Below are 18069 nucleotides of genomic sequence, written 5' to 3' on the forward strand. Positions count from 1 at the left end.
TTTCTTGTCTTACTTGGTATTTTTCTCTGAGGTACGAGTTATGAACCACCCTGTATACATAAAAAATGTAATAATAACTAATAAAATATAATTTACTTTTGTTTTTTCTTTTTTAATTACTTCTTTATTAACAATTAGTGTTTTCATTCTTAATTTTTTTGTTTTTGACAATATAGTAGGATATTAAATTTTGCAAAAAATAAGTTGTTTATTTTTATTTGAAACACGAACATGTCACTCAAGATGATTATAAGTTTTCTATGCATATCTAATGTTTTTTGATTAAAATAAGCTAAATAAAAAATGCATATTTTGGCAACTTGGTGCATGTTTTAGGAAATAATGCATATTTGTGCATATTTTCTTCAAATCACAAATTTCAATTCAAGTTAAAAATTGGACAGTTTAAGAAAAATATTCCGATTACAAAATATTTTAAAGAGAAAACAACTAATAATTCGTAAGCCGGACTCAAAGAATTAGTATCCTCTTTAAATTCATTTTATACAGGGTGAATATAAAGTTTAGAACCAAACGGTTTTTTTTTTAATTATTTGCCTCTGGAAAATAATAATTAATATAAAATAAAGTAATAGAAAAAATCTGATCGTATTTTCAAAACGAAATTTTGTTTAGCTTTGAGTTAAGCGATTTTTTTTGTCAAAATTGTAATTAATGTATTTTTTTTTAAATTAATAAAAAGTAGATAGTCTCCAACACAGTTATTTTTGGGAGAGTATACAAAACATTTTTTTAGTGGATTGCCATTAAAAAAAAATAAAACATTTGTAGAACTCAAAAACAAAAAATTCGAAAAATTTTATTCTTGATAAAACATTTAATTCATCAATTAGTTTTAAAAAAATAAATAGTTTAAGCAAAAAACCTATATAGGAATTACCTATAATGACGAAAATATTTTTGGACCATAGAAAAAAATGAATGTCTATCGTCCAAAAGAAATCGTATTTCGTTACCTTCTTTACTGAAATAAAGGGCAGCCAGTATTTTTTTCTCATATTTCTCGTGAAAAATTTAGTCGTTCGTTTTTTGCAGCTTATTAAGAATGTAAAGCTCAACATTTTTGCATTTTTTCCAGACCGATTGAATTTAATTTGATTTAAAATTAAAAAAAAAATCGAGCAATTTTGTATCTCGTTTCGTCTCCTAGTGTGTAGTTCTCCGTAATCACAACAAACCAGGCTACAATTATCAAATTAAACAAATCGCACCTTATTATTATCCATGGTGTTGGAAGTTAAAGTCCCGGATTGGTCTCTCAAGATGTAACTTTGCAAAAGCCGCGATTTCTTCTGCAATTCTAAAACTAAAGTGTTGACATGCTCCTCCAAAAAATCGAGTTTCTCGGATTTCCTCGCACTTATTCGTTGCAATTTAACAATGTGCTCAATGAGGGTTTGGCGGTCCAAACCGGGATCAGGCTGGATAACCTGACAAAAACAATTACAATTAAAAAAACAAACAGGTAACCAGGGCCGTACCCAAGGGGGTTATCTAGTGTTAATTATTTAGTGTTTCATTTTTATTGTTAGGTACAAATTTAAATAGTTGATAGAATATTTAATTTTAAGACAAAAGTGTTTCGAAAAATGCTATGAAAGGGCGCTACACCCCCTAAAGAAGGCACGTTTTTTAAAGGGTTTTTCCTAATATTTCAGAATAGATAAAATTACAAAATTTGGTACATTTATATGTACACCTAAACAAATGCCAAATAACAAAATTTTTAATCAGGGGCGTCCTCAACGGTAAAACAAATTTAATTTTTAATTTTTATGTTGTTTAGGGTCTGTAACATAAATTTTTAAACCGATTTTTACTAAAAATCCGTAAATTGTATAAAAAAAACACAAAAGGCCTTTTTTTATGAAAAAGTATGAAATTTTGTTGCTGAGTGGCAAGAAACCAAGGCAATATAGTTAGAGTAAATTTTTTACCCTAATCCCATCTAGTTTAGGAAGCCCCTAATTAAAAATTTCAACATTTTATTTTTGTACTTGTTTAGGTGTATAAAAGTTATCATCTGTACCAAATTTTGAAATTTTTTTCTAAAATAATTTCGGAAATATTGAAAAAAAACCTATTAAAAGACGCACCCCTTGCGTAGCATTTTTCGATATATGTTCATAGAAAATTTTTGTTAAAAAATGAATATTCTATCTCCTGTTTAAATTTGTAACAATAAAAAGTATTAAAAATTTATTTTATTTGTTATTACTTTTGTGAGTTAATATGTATTTTTTTATGTTTAATTAGGATCTCTTATTTCAATGTAAAATAAAAACGTGTCCAACAAGAAAACGAAATAAAATCCTGGTTACGGCCCTGCAGGTAACCAACCTTCACTTGTTCTGTCGCAGGTGAGCCAACACTTAGCGACGAATTGGAACTACTACTACTCTGATTTTCCATTTCAAACTGTTCAAGTTTTTTGCGACACTGTTGCAACTCCTTGTTCACCTCCCTCAGTGACAATTCAAACTTCCGTTTCAGTAATTTATTTTCCCCTTTGTGGTCCCCCACTTCCTCTCTCAACTTCTCACACAACCCCCGACTTTCACTCAATTCCAGTCTCAAACCCTCAACTTCCTCGCCTAATTTCGCCCTTTCTTCGGTCATTTGCGCCGAAAAAACCCCATTTTTCGTCTCCTGTTCCTTAAGCGAGCGCTTGAGTATCGCCTGCTCACAAGTCAATTGCTGCACTTTGGTCTCCAAAGCCGTGAATTCCGACTGCAATCTCACATTTTTCTCGGTCAATTGTTGCGTGAAGAGCAACAACTCGGCTTCTCGCTCCCTACAAGCCAGAATATCGGCCTCCAACTCGGCATTTCGCTGCTTCAAAAGCCCGATTTGGTCATTGCAAACCCTATTTTGGTCTTGTTCGTTCCTCAATTGCAGCTTCAACTGGTCCAAAAGCGCCGTTTTGGCTTGTAAATCGGCGCAGTCTTGGCGTTGCTGATCAGCACAAGCCTTGAAATCGCTCAGTTTTTGCTCGCTTTCCAGGCGATCGCGCTCCAACTGTTGCACTTTGAGGGAGAGATCGTTGTTTTCTTGCAACATGTCTTTTTGTTTGCTTTGAAGCTTCTCGAGTTGGGAATTGAGTGATTTGGTTTGTTGCTCCTTGTCATCTTTTTCGTGTTTGAGGAGGATCAAACTTGCTTGTAATTCCTTCAGTTGTTGGTCCAAAACATGCGCTCGGTTGTCTTGCGATGTGTGAAACGACTTGATTGACTCCTGGGCGTCTTTTCTCGCTTGTTCTATCTGATCTGAGGCCTCTTGACACTTCCTATTGACTTCCTCAAGCCGGATTTGAGTTTCCTGAAACGTAATCACGATTATTTGTTTTTTGAAAATTCTCACTCACTTTGTGAAGCTGAATTTCGGTTTTTAGGTTGTTTTGGGACCATTTAAGCTTTGTTTCCAGAGCATTCAAGTCGGTTTTTGCTTGTTCCAACTCCTGTTGGCAACTCTTGAATTCGTAACATTTGTTATCGAGCATTTGGCATATTCTGGACTTCTCTGAGCACATCACTTGGACTTTGTGTTGGATAATTTCATTCTCGGTTATTTGTTCTTTGTATTTTTTCTCGATTTGTTCCTTTTGATGCCTCATTTCGAGCAAATTCTTCTCGCTAACTGCGTATTTGATCACCATTGCTTCTTTCTCTTTCTGGGCCAATTCCTTCTGTTTCGTTGCCTGAAAAACACCAATCTTAGTCCCAAGTGAAACCACGATTACGAAAAATCACTAATTCGAGTTTCGATTCCAAGAGAGACAATTTTTGGGCCAATTGTGCGGCGTGCTCCAATACTTTGTTAGTGCTTTCCAAATCTTCACCGTTTTTTTCATTTTCGTTTATGTCAACAGCGTCTGGAGGGTCTTTAATTTCACTTTTTGAATCCCCTTGAGGTTTTTCAACCAAATTGGGGCCACTCTCTGACATAAGTGTATCGACTTCCGGAGATTTATCACTCATCGTAATTGAATTATTGCCAAAATAAAGACATTTTCTGAACTGTAATTGTTTTCTTCCAATACAATTTGCGATAATATTTTAATTAAACATATTTTTCACTTCGATTTAATCAACACAACTAGACAACCAACATTACATCACTCTGACGTTGGCAAGTGGTGGTTAGAGTTACGCCAAGTCTAACAATCTCAATAAGCATTTTAAAACGAATTTGAGAACAATTTTGGGGCATTATTACGACTGGAATAACGTAAAAGTACAAGCACAACAAAATAAATTGTTTTTAATCCGATAATTAATTTTTTTAATGATCCGCCACTGTCAACTGTCAAAATCTACAATCAAAATGGAGGCAAACTGAAAATGTTTGTTTATTATTTCTTTTAATTTGCGAAAAATAGTAAAAAGTGTTGTTGTTTACATATAGTGCGGTGCTTGATTGGTGATAAACGTGAAAATGCACATAAAACAGGTAATGGTGTCCTTTTTCGTTGAAAATTTTACTCGGCGTCTTTCCTGTTTTAGGTTATTATCCAGGGCTTCAAGAGCTACCGCGACCAAACAGTGGTCGAGCCGTTCGACAAACGCCACAATGTGGTGGTGGGCCGCAACGGTTCAGGCAAAAGCAACTTTTTCTATGGTAATTCGCCAAATTCGAATCCGCCCCAATAACCCCCAAATTTCCAGCAATCCAGTTTGTTTTAAGCGACGAGTTTTCGCACTTGCGACCCGAACAGCGCCAAGCGCTTCTGCACGAGGGCACAGGCCCCCGAGTTGTCTCGGCTTACGTTGAAATTATTTTTGATAATTCGGACGCTCGCGTTCCTGTGCGTATTGTACAGTTATTTGGACTTGAATTGACTTTGTTTGGTTTTAGCTTGAGCATGAGGAGATTTACTTGCGTCGCGTTATTGGGGCCAAGAAAGACCAGTATTTTTTGAACAAGAAAGTGGTGCCTCGAAGCGAAGTGATGAATCTTTTGGAATCGGCGGGTTTCTCCAATTCCAACCCTTATTATATTGTTAAACAGGGGAAAATCAACCAAATGGCGACAGCCCCCGACGCCCATCGTCTCAAATTGTTGCGCGAAGTGGCCGGAACGCGGGTTTATGACGAGAGGAGAGATGAGTCAATGGCCATTCTGAGGGAGACTGAGGGCAAGGTTGAGAAAATCGAGGAGTTTTTGAGGACGATTGAGGAACGTTTAAGTACTCTAGAGGAGGAGAAAGAGGAGTTGAAGCAGTACCAACACCATGATAAAATTCGGCGTGCCCTGGAATACATCATTCATGAAGTGGAATTGAATGAAAATAAGAGAAAGTTGGCTGATGTATTGACTGTTATTGATGTTTCAAAAAATTCATTTTCTTTCCTTTACAGCTTGAAAAACAAAGAAATGAGTCTGGGAATGAGCAGGAAAAATTGGCGGTGAATTTGAAAAAAGCCCAAGATAATATTAAAACTCTCACAAAGAAGACAAAGGAAACGAAAAAAGAATTGACGAGTCTGAAAGAAGAACGCGATATTTTAACCCATGACCAGCAGCATTTAATAAAAGAAAAAGCGAAATTGGATTTGACTATTAAAGATCTGTCTGAGGAAGTTCAAGGAGATAATAAATCGAAAGAAAGAGCCGAGAATGAATTGGCAAGACTTACACAATCAATCAAAGAAAAAGAAGGAGAATTGGAAAAGGTCAAGCCTCAGTATGAAGCAATGAAGAAACGGGAAGAGGAATGTACGAGAGAATTGGCTTTGAAGGAGCAAAAACGCAAGGAATTGTACGCGAAACAAGGACGAGGGAGTCAGTTTACCTCTAAGGATGACAGGGATAGATGGATTCAAAACGAGTTGAAGTAATTTATAATTATTATTTAATATACAAAAAGATGGGGACAAAGAGTAACCTGAGATTCTTCAGGTCAAAATAAAGCGATTTAACACAACTTGCCGTTTAAAAGTTTAAAAATCATTTTTGTTTTTCTTTAATAACTTTCTAATAGATTAATCGATTTTTATGAAATCTGTAATAGTCAAAACCAGATGTTTTTGTGCTATTTTTTTATTTTATTGTGATTGTAAAATACCTGCTTATGGACAACTTTTTTTTATTCGAAACGTACATTGTTTTTAAACAATTTTTGTATCGGCCTTGGTTTTAGAGTAAAGAAATAATTTAAATAGATGTTTTAAAATTGTATTTAAAAACTGTGTGTTAATGTATGTTTGTGTTAGGTAACAATAATGTAATTATCAATTTAAACAAAAAAATCATAATTTCATTGGCGTTTTCTAACTTTTAAACGATGCAACTTGGTATAGAGGTAAATTGGGTTAAATCGCTTTATTTGGACCTGGGGAATCCCAGGTTAGTCTTTGTTTCCATCTTTTCGTTATACCCTGTATGATTAATGTTATACAGGTGCGCCAGAACTCGCACCCCAGAAAAAAAATGCCTTCCATGTAAGGTGAGATACCAGAAACATGGAAAAAATGTTAAAAAAATTCTACCTATAAAAATTTCGAAGTTATGAGAGTTTAAATTTTGCACTTTGACTCTATTTCTCTTGGAAAAATAATTTTCGAAATTTTTTTGCTACAGGTTATTAGAAAAGGAAACAAGAGAGTTGTATCTTAAATTGTAACTCCGTTTAATGTTATTTGTGGCTTTTATTGGCAACATTTTTCTACCTCTACTAAATAATTATAAAAAAAACATCATCAAATGTCAAAATTTTTTGCCAGAGAATTTTTTAAACATTTTTTCCAATTTTTCTCTGCGGCGCGAGTTTTGTCACCCTGTATAATAGTGTTTTATAATTATATTACAATACACAGTGAGCGGTAAAATTACGAAATAATCTAATTTATTAAAACAAAATATTTTCTTTTTAAAATACAAAATTTTCAACTTGATTTAAAATTGTATGTTTCTTGTTTGGTATTATTTCACTTTTTGGATAATTTTTTTTTCCGAAAACTTGTAATATTTAATATTTTGGTGTTGGTCATTTCGACAATTAAAAAATTATCAAATTGGCTAAAAAAATTAGGGATTTCCATTTTTTTAAAATGTCCATGATGTCATTACTCAAAAACTAAAAGCAAAGGTGTAAATTTTTAAATCAAGTTCAAAATTGTGTATTTTTTAAAAAGAAAATTCATTTTTGCCAAAACATAATATCTTAATATGATAATTCCATAATTTTGCCGCTCACTGTATAATTTATACAGGGTGAATATAAAGTATTAAACCAAGCGTTTTTTTAAAAATCATTTGCTTGCAGAAAATAATAGTTAATATACAAGGTGCGCCAGAACTCGCGCCTCAGAGAAAAATAAGAAAAGAAGGTAAGATACCAGGAACATGGAAAAAATGTTAAAAAAAAATTATCTATAAAAATTTCGAAGTTATGGGAGTTTAAAGTTTGCACTTTGACTCTATTTATTTCTGTTGGAAAAATAATTTTCCAAATTTTTTGTGCTATAGGCTATTAAAAGAGGAAACAAGGAAGCTGTATCCTAAATTGTAACTCTGTTCAATGTTATTTGTGGCTTTTATTGGCAAAATTTTTGTTCCTTTACTAAATAATTGTAAAAAAACATGTACAAGATCATCAGTATCATTAAATAGATATTAAAAAATGTCAAATGTCAAAATTTTTTAAACATTTTTTTCATATTCTTGGTATCTTAGCTTTCTTGAAAATTTTCTCTGGGACGCGAGTTCTGGCCCACCCTGTATAAATTAAAGTAATATAAAAAATGTGATTATATTTTGAAAATGAAATTTTGTTTTGTTTTTGAGTTATGCGATTTTTTTTGTCAAAATGGCATCTTTTGTAAAAGAAAAATTGATAAAAAATAAATATAACGTGGATATCATAATCGTCATGAGAAAAATGGTTTTATAGTGGTTTCCATCTAAATAAATAAAAAAATTTGCAAAACTCAAAAACAAAAGGAATTTTCGAAAAATTTTATTCTTGATAAAACATCACATATTTATAGTTTTTCTAAAAAATAGATATTTTTTTATTAATTATTCTTCTATTATAGATCGTTGAATAAACAACTGAAAGACAAGCGCGAGCACCGCGACAAACTCGAAGCCGACTTGAAACGCGACGCTGCAAAAACCATCGAACTCACCAAAAAAATCGAAGAACAATCTCAAGAATTAGAACGTCAAAAAAACTGCATTGACGAACACAACAAACAGTGTTACGAACTGAAGAAAAACAAAGACCAATATCAAGCTACTAGAAAGTAATAACACTTTTTAAAATTTTCCTTAATATAAAACCAAAATTTTAGCGAATTATGGCGTAAAGAAAACAACGTCCAACAAAACCTCTCCTCACTCAAAGAAGATTTAGCAAAAGCCGATCAACAGTTGCGTTCAATGGCCGGTAAACCCATTCTTAATGGACGAGACAGCGTCCGAAAAGTTTTGGACACGTTTGTGAGTCGTGGGGGCCGCGAAGCCGAAATTGTCAAGTCATATTATGGCCTTGTTATTGAAAATTTCGATTGTGAGAAAAGTATCTACACGGCTGTGGAGGTCACAGCCGGAAATCGGCTTTTTCATCACGTGATCGATTCGGATAAAGTCGGGACGCAGATTTTGAAGGAAATGAATCGACAAAAACTACCAGGAGAGGTGACTTTTATGCCTCTAAATCGGCTCAATGTCAGGGATATTGCCTACCCAAACGATTCGGTAAATAAAATAAATATTAAACAAAAAAAAAAACAGTTAATAATTTTATTTCAAGGACGCCATAGCAATGGTGTCAAAGTTACACTACGATCCGAAATACGACAAGGCTATGCGTTATTTGTTTGGCAAAACATTAATTTGTCGAAACCTAGATGTCGCTACAAAACTTGCAAGAACCACCGGTCTCGATTGTGTGACTTTGGAAGGTGATCAAGTTTCGTCAAAAGGGTCCCTAACTGGGGGTTATTTCAATTCGAATCGTTCCCGACTCGAAATGCAGAAAAACCGAAGCGAAACAATCCAACAAATCTCCCAATGTGAGGATGAATTAAAGTCTTTGAGAGAGGAATTGACCAAAACCGAAGCGTCAATTAATAGTATTGTCTCTGAAATGCAGAAAACTGAAACTAAAAACAGTAAAGCGAAAGGGATTTATGATAAAGTCAAAGGCGAGTTGAGATTAATGAGAGAGGAGTTGTCGAATATTGAAAGATTTAGGGGGCCTAAAGAACGCTCCCTCGCCCAATGCAAGTCGAGTCTTGAGGCCATGCAATCGACTAAAGAGGGCCTCGAAAGTGAGCTTCACCAAGAGTTGTTATCGCAGTTGTCGTTCGCCGATCAAGCCGAAGTTGATTCGTTAAACGACGATATTCAACGATTGCAAAAGGAAAATAAAGAAGCGTTCAGTACAAGAATGAAGTTGGAAGCTGAGAAAAATAAATTAGAGAATTTGTTGACAAATAACTTGATTAGGAGACGAGATGAGGTATTGCATGCCTTGCAGGAGATCTCATTGGAGGATAGAAAAAGACAATTAGTGAATTCGAAAAGTGATCTAGAGGAGATTGACAGGAAGATTGAGAAGGTTAACAGGGAGTTGATCTCGATGGAGACTAAAGTGAAGGAAATGGCTAAAAGAGTAAGTGGTTTAGTAGAAAAAAAATTAATGATGTGTTTTATTTCTCTTTTAGTTAAAAACCGAACAAAGCGAATTAGATAATTGGAAGAAAAAAGAAAAAGACGCCCAAGATAAAATCGACGAGGATGCGAAACATTTGGAAAAATATGCAACTAAACAAAATCTTCTTGAACAAAAAATACAAGAATGTGTCGAAAAAATTAACCAGTTGGGAGCACTCCCAGCACAGGAATTGTATTCCCACTACGTGAAAATGACATCACGATCGGTAATTATTAGAAATAAGAAGTGTGATATTATAATTATAATAATCATTTAGATGTAAATGATGCTGCTTTTATATATGTTCCTCAATCTTTTGGGAAACTACTTTAAATTTAGCAATAGAAAACAATAATCTAAAAACAGGTCCAAATCAAATTAAAAGGGGCATTTTTAAGGGTGGTTAACTCAGTCCTATGGTTTTGTTTAGTTATAAGTCCACTTTTCAGTATTTTAAATTCTTCTGGTTTGAAACATAACAAATTTTTGAAAATACTTAATTTTAACACAAAATCAAAAATAAACGACTAATTTTATTTACATTTCTAGAAAGAGTCAGTTTTAATGGAAATGTAGGTATTAATTTTATTAAAATAATTGTAATGTTTTATATAAAAAAAATCTTTGATTTTACGCCAAAACTGCAAAGGAAAAACATTTTTTACTTCGCCTGAAACGAGCAAATCTCATTCTAACTCTAAAAAAATTATTTTTTCTCTTTTTTCTATAAAGGAACCTTGGAATTAAGGCTTACACTTTTATTTATTTTCATTATAAATTATATTTTAGGAGTTCTTTTTTAGAACAAAGTAATCTAGTTACTAATTTATAAAATTATATTTAAATTTTTAATAAAATTGCTTTTTTTCCGATTCAAAATATTGATAGTATGCATCTTATCTTATGCAAATGTATAATCGATTTGCTGCATACATTTCACTAATATTAGAAATTTAATTTAACAATAGTATATTAATCAGAAGGTGCGAAACTAAATTGAAAAAATTAATTCTTGGTATTAGCATTTTTGTCAATTTTCGAATAATTAATTTTGCTTTGTTTCTTTTAATTTTAATAGCTAAAAACAGAAAGATAAATAGGTGATGACGTCATAATGATAGTTATAATATAATGAATTGAACAAACAAAAAATATAGTACATAATTTACTAAAAAAATTATTCCTTTTATTTGAAATTTTTGCAATTTTCAGTCTTTTTACAGAAAATTAGCAAAATGTACCACCAGAAGAATTTGTCGCATGTGTACAGACGGAAAGACGTTCAAACAAGTTTTCAAAAAAAAAATGAATTTTTAAGAAATACAGTAAACAAATCCACGTTATCTATGAAATGGTTGCTTCAAAAAAATTTTCAGGCTCATTATTACTCGTGTACACCCTGTATTTAGGTTTCAAACAGTTATCATTAATATCATATAGAAATATCAAAGAAAAACTTGTAGATAGTTTCATTATAAGGTCGAAATAATTGCTTAAAACTTAATTAAATTCAAAAAAATTTATGAAAGTTATAACATTTGAAATAGGGGTATTAGTTTATTCGTTTTGGGTTATTAAATACAAAAACAGATATGAATAATATTAAAATCAGAACACTGTTTTCTCAGTTTAGAAAACACCACCCAAAAACCTTTTGAAAAAATCATCTATTGAAAGATTTTCTTTATCAAGAAAAAATGGGCGCCCTGTTTTTTTGAATTTATTTAATTTACATAGAAAAAAATTCTCACTTAAATATAATTAATCCAATAGATTTTTCATTATTAATTATGTCTTGTATAATTGTGTGCCAAGATTTTTTCTTCTTTTTTTCGCGGTTCAAATAATAATAATAATAATAATAATAATAATAATTTTCAGCTTTTCAAAGAGTTGGAGAAGACCAACAACCAGCTGAAAAAATTCAGTCACGTGAACAAAAAAGCCTTGGACCAGTTTATGAGTTTCTCGGATCAGAAGGAAAAGTTGCAGAAGCGCAAAGAGGAATTAGATCGAGGGTAATTTCACTTTTTGTTGTAATTTTGTCATAATTATGATTTGTAGTGGCGAAAAAATCAAAGAACTCATCGCAATGTTGGAACAGCGCAAACTCGAAGCCATCCAATTCACTTTTAAGCAAGTGTCGAAGTACTTTTCGGAAGTTTTCAAAAAATTAGTACCTGCAGGTAAGGCCAAACTGGTCTTGAAGACAGTCGATAATGAAGAAGGCCGCGATGTGGGACCTGAAGATACAAATTCGGATCAATTCAGTGGAATCGGGATCAAAGTCTCGTTCACTGAATCTGACGCCGAGATGAAGGAAATGAATCAATTGTCAGGGGGGCAAAAGTCATTAGTGGCCTTGGGATTGATTTTTGCCATACAAAAGTGTGATCCTGCACCGTTTTATCTATTTGACGAAATCGATCAAGCTTTGGATGCCCAACATAGGAAAGCGGTGGCAAATATGATTCATGAATTGTCAAGTGAGGCCCAGTTTATTACTACGACTTTCAGGCCTGAATTGTTGGAGCATGCGCATAAGTTTTATGGGGTTAAGTTTAGGAATAAAGTGAGTCATGTGGAGTGTGTCACTCGGGAGGTGGCGAGGGATTTCGTCGAGGATGACCAAACACACGGTTAAATAAGTTTTAAAATAGGCGATAAGTTACATTATTTAAATTCATGTTTTGAGATATATTTTAATAAATGATAGGAATTTTATCTGTTTTAAAAAGTTGTATCCCAAGCATTCAACCACTTTTTCCGCGAATCCCTCCTCAGGGTATCCCCATCCATTCTTTCACCTTTTGTCTTGAAACTCTCCGTCAATTGCAACCGTTCTTCTGAAGGCTCTAAAGTTTTCGTGACTCGCAACTCCCCATTTTCCTTCAACACGGCCCCTTTAGGGCTAGAGGGGAACCCATCAGGGAACGTGATCGGTTTTATCTCCACCAAGTGTTTTATTTTCCACAATCTCTGGTTATTTTCTGGGATATTTTTTACAATAACTACATCACTCAGTTTTCCAGTCAATTGAAATTCGGCTAAGATATGTTTCTCATAATGGGGTACACCTTTCAGGTGTTTGATGCGCTGAACTCGGAACAGTTTCGATGGCTCATATGGGGGGTCCTTAAAGTCGGGGTACCTGAAACAAATTTGAGCAAAAATTGACATAACCTCAAATTTTATTTACCTGGGGTAGTATTTAAACCCGGGGTATTGGATTCCTTCGTCCGCCCAATCGTAGCGACGAGTCCGAAAGTAAAATCGTTGAATATTTTTAGAAATATTAATGTTTTTCAGAAAATTTGCCATTTTTTGTTACACAATTGAGGTTATGTCGGGTAGGTTGGTAGCGCTGGTAGTTTTTTTATAACCTCAAAAAATGGACTATGCTGAAGAGCAAAAGGGGGAAATAGAGGCTCTTGAGTCAATTTATTTCGGGGATTTAAGACGTAAGTCCCGCATTAATGTGAGCATTTTTCAGTCACTTTGTTTCAGTGTTGAGCACAGAGCCGTACCACAAATTTTCGATTCAAATCAAGTCCGAAGAATATGATCCTGAGACCGAAAACACGGGTTTGTCCTGCGATATGGTCTTTACATACACACCGAAATACCCCGACGAGTCCCCAATTATAGAACTCGAAAACTGTGAAAACTTCGAGGATGGCTACGAGTCCGATTTATTAGATTTTCTCAAAGGCCAAGTACAGGAAAATTTAGGCATGGTTATGATTTTTACTCTAGTTTCCTCAGCACAGGAGTGGCTGAATGTGCGATGGGAGGGGGTGAAGAAGGAGCGGGATGAAGAAGCTGCGAGGAAGTTAAAAGAAGAGGAAGAAGCAGAAAGGGTAAATGGCAAAATTGTGAAACTTTAACAAAAATGAGGTTTTAGAAACGTTTTGAGGGGACAAGAGTCACAGTTGAAACGTTCCTCAAGTGGAAAACGATATTCGAAGATGAAATGGGTATAGCGAAGAGACGAGAAATCAGCGAAAAAGAAGGAAAGAAATTAACAGGGAGGGAGTTGTTCATGACTGATGTCACCCTCAACGAGTCTGATCTCAAGTTTCTTGAGGATGGTGCGTTTGTTTTATTTTTTTGTTTAGTTTTCTATATTTAAGTATGCAGGCGAAGGGGTCAAAGTTGATGAGTCGCTCTTCCAAGATATGGATGATCTTGATTTAGATGATGAAGACGACGAAGATTTTGATCCGAATAATTACAGCGATTCCTCGGATTAAGGGACAATACTATTTTTTTATTTATTTTGTATGATACATTTGAAATAAATTCATTACAGAAGTTGTTAGGTTTGGATATTTAAAATGGCGTCCACACGAAGTACAACTTTTATTAACTTTAATTCATTTACAAGTTCAAAACAGACATACCACCAAGTTGCTTTCTAGAAAAATACTAAGGAATTTGGTTAAAATTGAAAAAAACATAATGGAAACAATTTATTTTAAAATAACTTAATAACATAGTACTGACTGTAAGGACAAAGGTCGTTTTAAAAAAAGAACCAATATAGCCTTAATTGACAAAAATCGCAACTAAGGAGTTATTTATTAATTTCTAACGCTGTACAATATGCAATAGTCACTTTTACTTAGATTACATGACATATGGATCAACAGACTCTATTAAATATATGAGAAACACGTTACGCGTAAGCCCAAAGTCACTGGATCCAGTGCAAATCGAAAGAAATGTTTCCGACATACATTTAATAAGAGTAATCTACATAAAAAAATGTCCTATTGCTTGAATGAATTTAAAACGTGTGAAGTTACATGATGTTGATGCAACATTTTGGAATTGATGGTAAAATCTCTTTGCTCCTTTGGCAGTGTTTTAGAAGGCGAACAACAACAAGAACGCCATCATAAGACAGAAGAGACCCATAGCTTCAGACAGGGCAAAACCCAAAATGGCATATGAGAAAAGTTGCTGTTTGAGGCTGGGATTTCTTGCATAGCCGATGATAAGAGAACCGAACACTGTTCCAATTCCAGCTCCTAAATCCCAAAACAAAACTCTTCAAAAAATCGTCCAAACCCCACAAAAACATGCAACATTTTATGCTTGTTAGTTTATTATTTAAAGCTAAGTAAAATTAAAAAGCAAACAACATCAAAAACGCAATCATTAGACAAAACAATCCCATTGCTTCAGACAAAGCAAAACCGAGAATGGCATATGAAAACAACTGCTGTTTTAGCGTCGGATTTCTAGCGTATCCTATAATCAAGCAACCGAACACCATACCAATACCAACACCTGAAAACAAGCAACGGATTAAAAACGTGCACATAAACACAAAACACAACTCTCGGTATCTAGTTAGTGCAAAAAACACCAAACACAATTTTGTTAAATAAACGAAAATACAATAACAACAAACCTGATCCAGCTACTCCTACTGTGGCAGCGCCTGCACCAATAAACTTCGCAGCTGAATCGATATCCCGGGACACTGGAGTAGTCTGGAAACTCCTGACTGCTGGGAGAAGTGTGGCTTGTTTGTGTTGTTGAACGACAGGACTCTGTACTAACGACGGGTTTTGGCTGAGGGCGGTGCTCAATGGCCTTAAGTATACTTTAGAGTTTGAAATAAGCTGAAAAAAAACAAAAAACTAAATCAAACAAAAAATCACAAATGTCACGTGTAACAATAGCTTTTGACAACTTCAGACATCCAAGGAAGTTTGTTCGTCACAGTTTTCAGTGATCGGTATTTCGTCATCATTACAAAATTAAAAATATAAAATTATATTATCGTACAGTTGGAGACAAAATACTTTGGTCGTCAATGTCACTTAAGTGACATTAAATTGTAAAGCATGCTTTAGGACTGTTAACCTTATTTTTAGCTACTGTCAACCATAGTTGACAAGTTGTACATATTTTTGATAGAAAGATATAATAGCTGTCATTAATTTGAAATTGTCATTCATTAAAGCTTGAATTACATTAAAGTGTCAAAAAAGTGACGACCAAAGTATTTAGTCTCCAGAAATTAGAAGAAATTACTCCCTAGGGTTTAGGGATATTCGTGAATAGGTTGCTATAAATTTGGTTAGGATTTTTGGTGACAAACAAAAGATATCGTAACCAGTGTCAAAAATTAGGTTAAGCCAACTGTCAGCTTGTATGGATAATTCAATTGATAGTTGACAGAAAACGTTAACCACCAACAACAAAGGGTAACCAACCCTAAGCATTCAAAATTACTTCTGAAAATTCTAGTTACAAACAACCTCAAAAACGTAATTTTCCTAAAAATTCAAATCCTAGGTGGTAATTTCTTGTTGACAAATCTGTAATTTAAACTTCATACATGTGATGAAATTTATTTTTACTTCTACTTAAGTTGGAGACAAAATACTTTGGTCGTCAATGTGACTTGAGTGACATTAAATTGTAAAGCATGCTTTAGGACTGTTAACCTTATTTTTAGCTACTGTCAATCATAGTTGACAAGTTGTACATATTTTTGATAGGAAAATATAATATATTAGCTGTCATTAATTTGAAATTGTCATTCATTTTCACGTTAAAGCTTGAATTACAATTAAGTGTCAGAAAAATGACGACCAAAGTATCTTGTCTCTAACTGTACAAAAGAAAAAGAAAGTGGGCCATAAAAATTTGACGTAACAAAAAGTTGTTATTTTAACATCAAACTGGACATTATTTTTGCCTATAACTATACTCTTATCAAAAATTGGGAGTTTTTCGTGATAAGTAGTGACAGTGTTTAAAAAAAAATTATCAATTATTACATTAGAAGCTAATGTCACGGTCAACTATTTTTGCAGATGAAATTAATGGTTTATTATCATAAATAAAACATGATAATTGCAGAATTTGAAATAAAACAATCAACTAACCCATTTTTTTATCGCTAAATGAAAAATCAACATTATAACAAAAAATGACAAGTCACAAGGTTAAGTTAAAAACCTAATGGTTAACTCTATTTCCTCAACGTTCAACAAAAAGTATCCAACTTTGAAAACAATTGATATTTTTATCATTGTGACACACCCACTATGCCCTTTGATTTTAAATCTTATCTAATCTCATTATATCACAAGAGGAAACATAAAAAATTAAAAGTAGTGGTAAAACTGTCAATATTAATTTTGAAAAAACTAAGTTTAAATTCGGTTGCTATAGTAACGTGTAAAAGTCAAAACTTAACCCCAAAATGTCCAGAACATAATGATGTTGAGCAATGAAACTGTTGTTGAAATCCTCAATTGATAACACTGAAAATGATTAAAAATACGAGTGACAGGTGTCACCCTATTAACAAATCAAATTTGACTTGTCAAAATCTCAAGGCCAGCTCTGCTTTTTCCAAGTTTTAATTTAGGTAATGAAAATGAAGTTGGCCAAGCAATACAAATGTCAATTACATTTTTCAGGTGTTATGTAACACATTTGGGTTAGCTTTACGTATTTTTGTCAAGTTACCAATGAGTAAGAAGTGTTTTTCGTACCAAAATGCGATAAAATGCATCAATGAAATGATAAAATTTAGTTAAAAATATGTTGTTCAAAGTTTACTGGACTTGATACAGAGTTTTAAAAAAGTGAAGTAAAAATGTCTGATTAGCAGATTAGAAGCAATGTGAAAAACATTACATAACCGAGTTTGGGCTAAAATTACAATAGGTGTGTTACATAACCTTATTTTCAGGTTGATTTATGAAAATCGGTGAAAATAGTTGGAGAAAAAAATGTGATAAATAATAGGGGTGGTACTTACGGCGCTCCTGGCGGCGGGGGCGATCAATCTAGCGCAGGCGAACATTTTATTTAATTAAATTTAGTCGGTTGGAATACACTTAACAACCTGAAACAAGGGACAATTCCGTTAGTCTCTGTGCAAAAGCCCAAAAATCAAAGGTTATCGAGACACTGACTCGTCCTAGGTGCAAGGGTTACGTAACAGCAACTCGAGTCGAATTCGTGCAAAATCATATGAGAAACTTGTGATTATCCGTCGCGATTTGCTCGTCGAAACGAAAATCCCAATCCCCGCACTAATAATCCCCGGAACAATGAAAATCCGGGCTGAAATGACACTTGGAGGCAATAATGGCGCAAGATGTCGGTATTTGTGATTCGACCAAGTCGCCGTTGCCCAGCAAGTACAAAACAAATGAATAAAATAGACACAGTAGGCAGTTCCGCGAAGGGGTTTGAGTTGGGATTTTCGTTTTTTGTGCGAGGATGGTGAGTTTTGAGGGAGGAAAATTGAGGGAAAAGTACTCACTTAACGGCGACTTACCACGGCACAGTGTCGGGAGGAGGTGACCCAGCACTTGGAATGTGTACTTCGGAGTGACAGATCGGGCAGA

The 18069-nt window shown here is 33.8% G+C and overlaps 5 protein-coding genes across 7 annotated transcripts in view; 2 read left to right on the forward strand and 3 right to left on the reverse strand.

The window, feature by feature from the left end:
• Positions 1-4320, reverse strand: part of LOC123010214 (coiled-coil domain-containing protein 186) — a 6804-nt gene extending 2484 nt beyond the window's left edge. The window contains exons 1-4 of one of the 2 annotated variants that reach the window (XM_044406918.1): positions 3771-4318; positions 3386-3718; positions 2362-3339; positions 1233-1451 (exon numbers count right to left, since the gene is read on the reverse strand). In XM_044406918.1, coding sequence (XP_044262853.1) covers positions 1233-1451; positions 2362-3339; positions 3386-3718; positions 3771-3998 — 1758 coding nt within the window. In that variant the 5' untranslated portion in view covers positions 3999-4318. Of the gene's footprint in view, positions 1-1232; positions 1452-2361; positions 3340-3385; positions 3719-3770 lie in introns of both variants that reach the window. The other variant, XM_044406919.1, reaches the window with a different exon arrangement.
• Positions 4238-12406, forward strand: LOC123010212 (structural maintenance of chromosomes protein 3). The gene is made up of 11 exons (XM_044406916.1): positions 4238-4470; positions 4524-4638; positions 4686-4825; positions 4876-5328; positions 5379-5854; positions 8058-8267; positions 8316-8721; positions 8777-9640; positions 9693-9908; positions 11564-11700; positions 11747-12406. The coding sequence occupies exons 1-11, from the start codon at positions 4456-4458 to the stop codon at positions 12324-12326; spliced, it is 3612 nt and encodes a 1203-aa protein (XP_044262851.1). The 5' UTR covers positions 4238-4455; the 3' UTR covers positions 12327-12406.
• LOC123010216 (39S ribosomal protein L30, mitochondrial) lies at positions 12340-13068 on the reverse strand. The gene is made up of 2 exons (XM_044406921.1): positions 12882-13068; positions 12340-12833 (listed from the first exon to the last, which is right to left on the reverse strand). Exons 1-2 carry the CDS (start codon positions 13001-13003, stop codon positions 12413-12415), a joined length of 543 nt encoding a protein of 180 aa, XP_044262856.1. The 5' UTR covers positions 13004-13068; the 3' UTR covers positions 12340-12412.
• Positions 12992-13996, forward strand: LOC123010215 (RWD domain-containing protein 1). The gene is made up of 4 exons (XM_044406920.1): positions 12992-13143; positions 13190-13542; positions 13587-13773; positions 13823-13996. Exons 1-4 carry the CDS (start codon positions 13074-13076, stop codon positions 13933-13935), a joined length of 723 nt encoding a protein of 240 aa, XP_044262855.1. The 5' UTR covers positions 12992-13073; the 3' UTR covers positions 13936-13996.
• A 31-nt stretch (positions 13997-14027) lies between these two features.
• On the reverse strand, positions 14028-18069 carry LOC123010217 (ATP synthase lipid-binding protein, mitochondrial). Of its 2 annotated transcripts, none has more exons than XM_044406922.1 (4): positions 18000-18069; positions 17475-17561; positions 15102-15315; positions 14028-14715 (listed from the first exon to the last, which is right to left on the reverse strand). In XM_044406922.1, the coding sequence occupies exons 2-4, from the start codon at positions 17517-17519 to the stop codon at positions 14552-14554; spliced, it is 423 nt and encodes a 140-aa protein (XP_044262857.1). In that variant the 5' UTR covers positions 17520-17561; positions 18000-18069; the 3' UTR covers positions 14028-14551. The 2 variants fall into 2 exon arrangements, with proteins under 2 accessions (XP_044262857.1, XP_044262858.1); XM_044406923.1 differs by having other exon boundaries at positions 17985-18049.

The sequence above is a fragment of the Tribolium madens genome, unplaced genomic scaffold (assembly GCF_015345945.1).
Source record: "Tribolium madens isolate multiple individuals breed KSU strain unplaced genomic scaffold, Tmad_KSU_1.1 Scaffold_7;HRSCAF=85;Tcas5.2_LG10, whole genome shotgun sequence".
Taxonomy (NCBI): Eukaryota; Metazoa; Arthropoda; class Insecta; order Coleoptera; family Tenebrionidae; genus Tribolium; species Tribolium madens.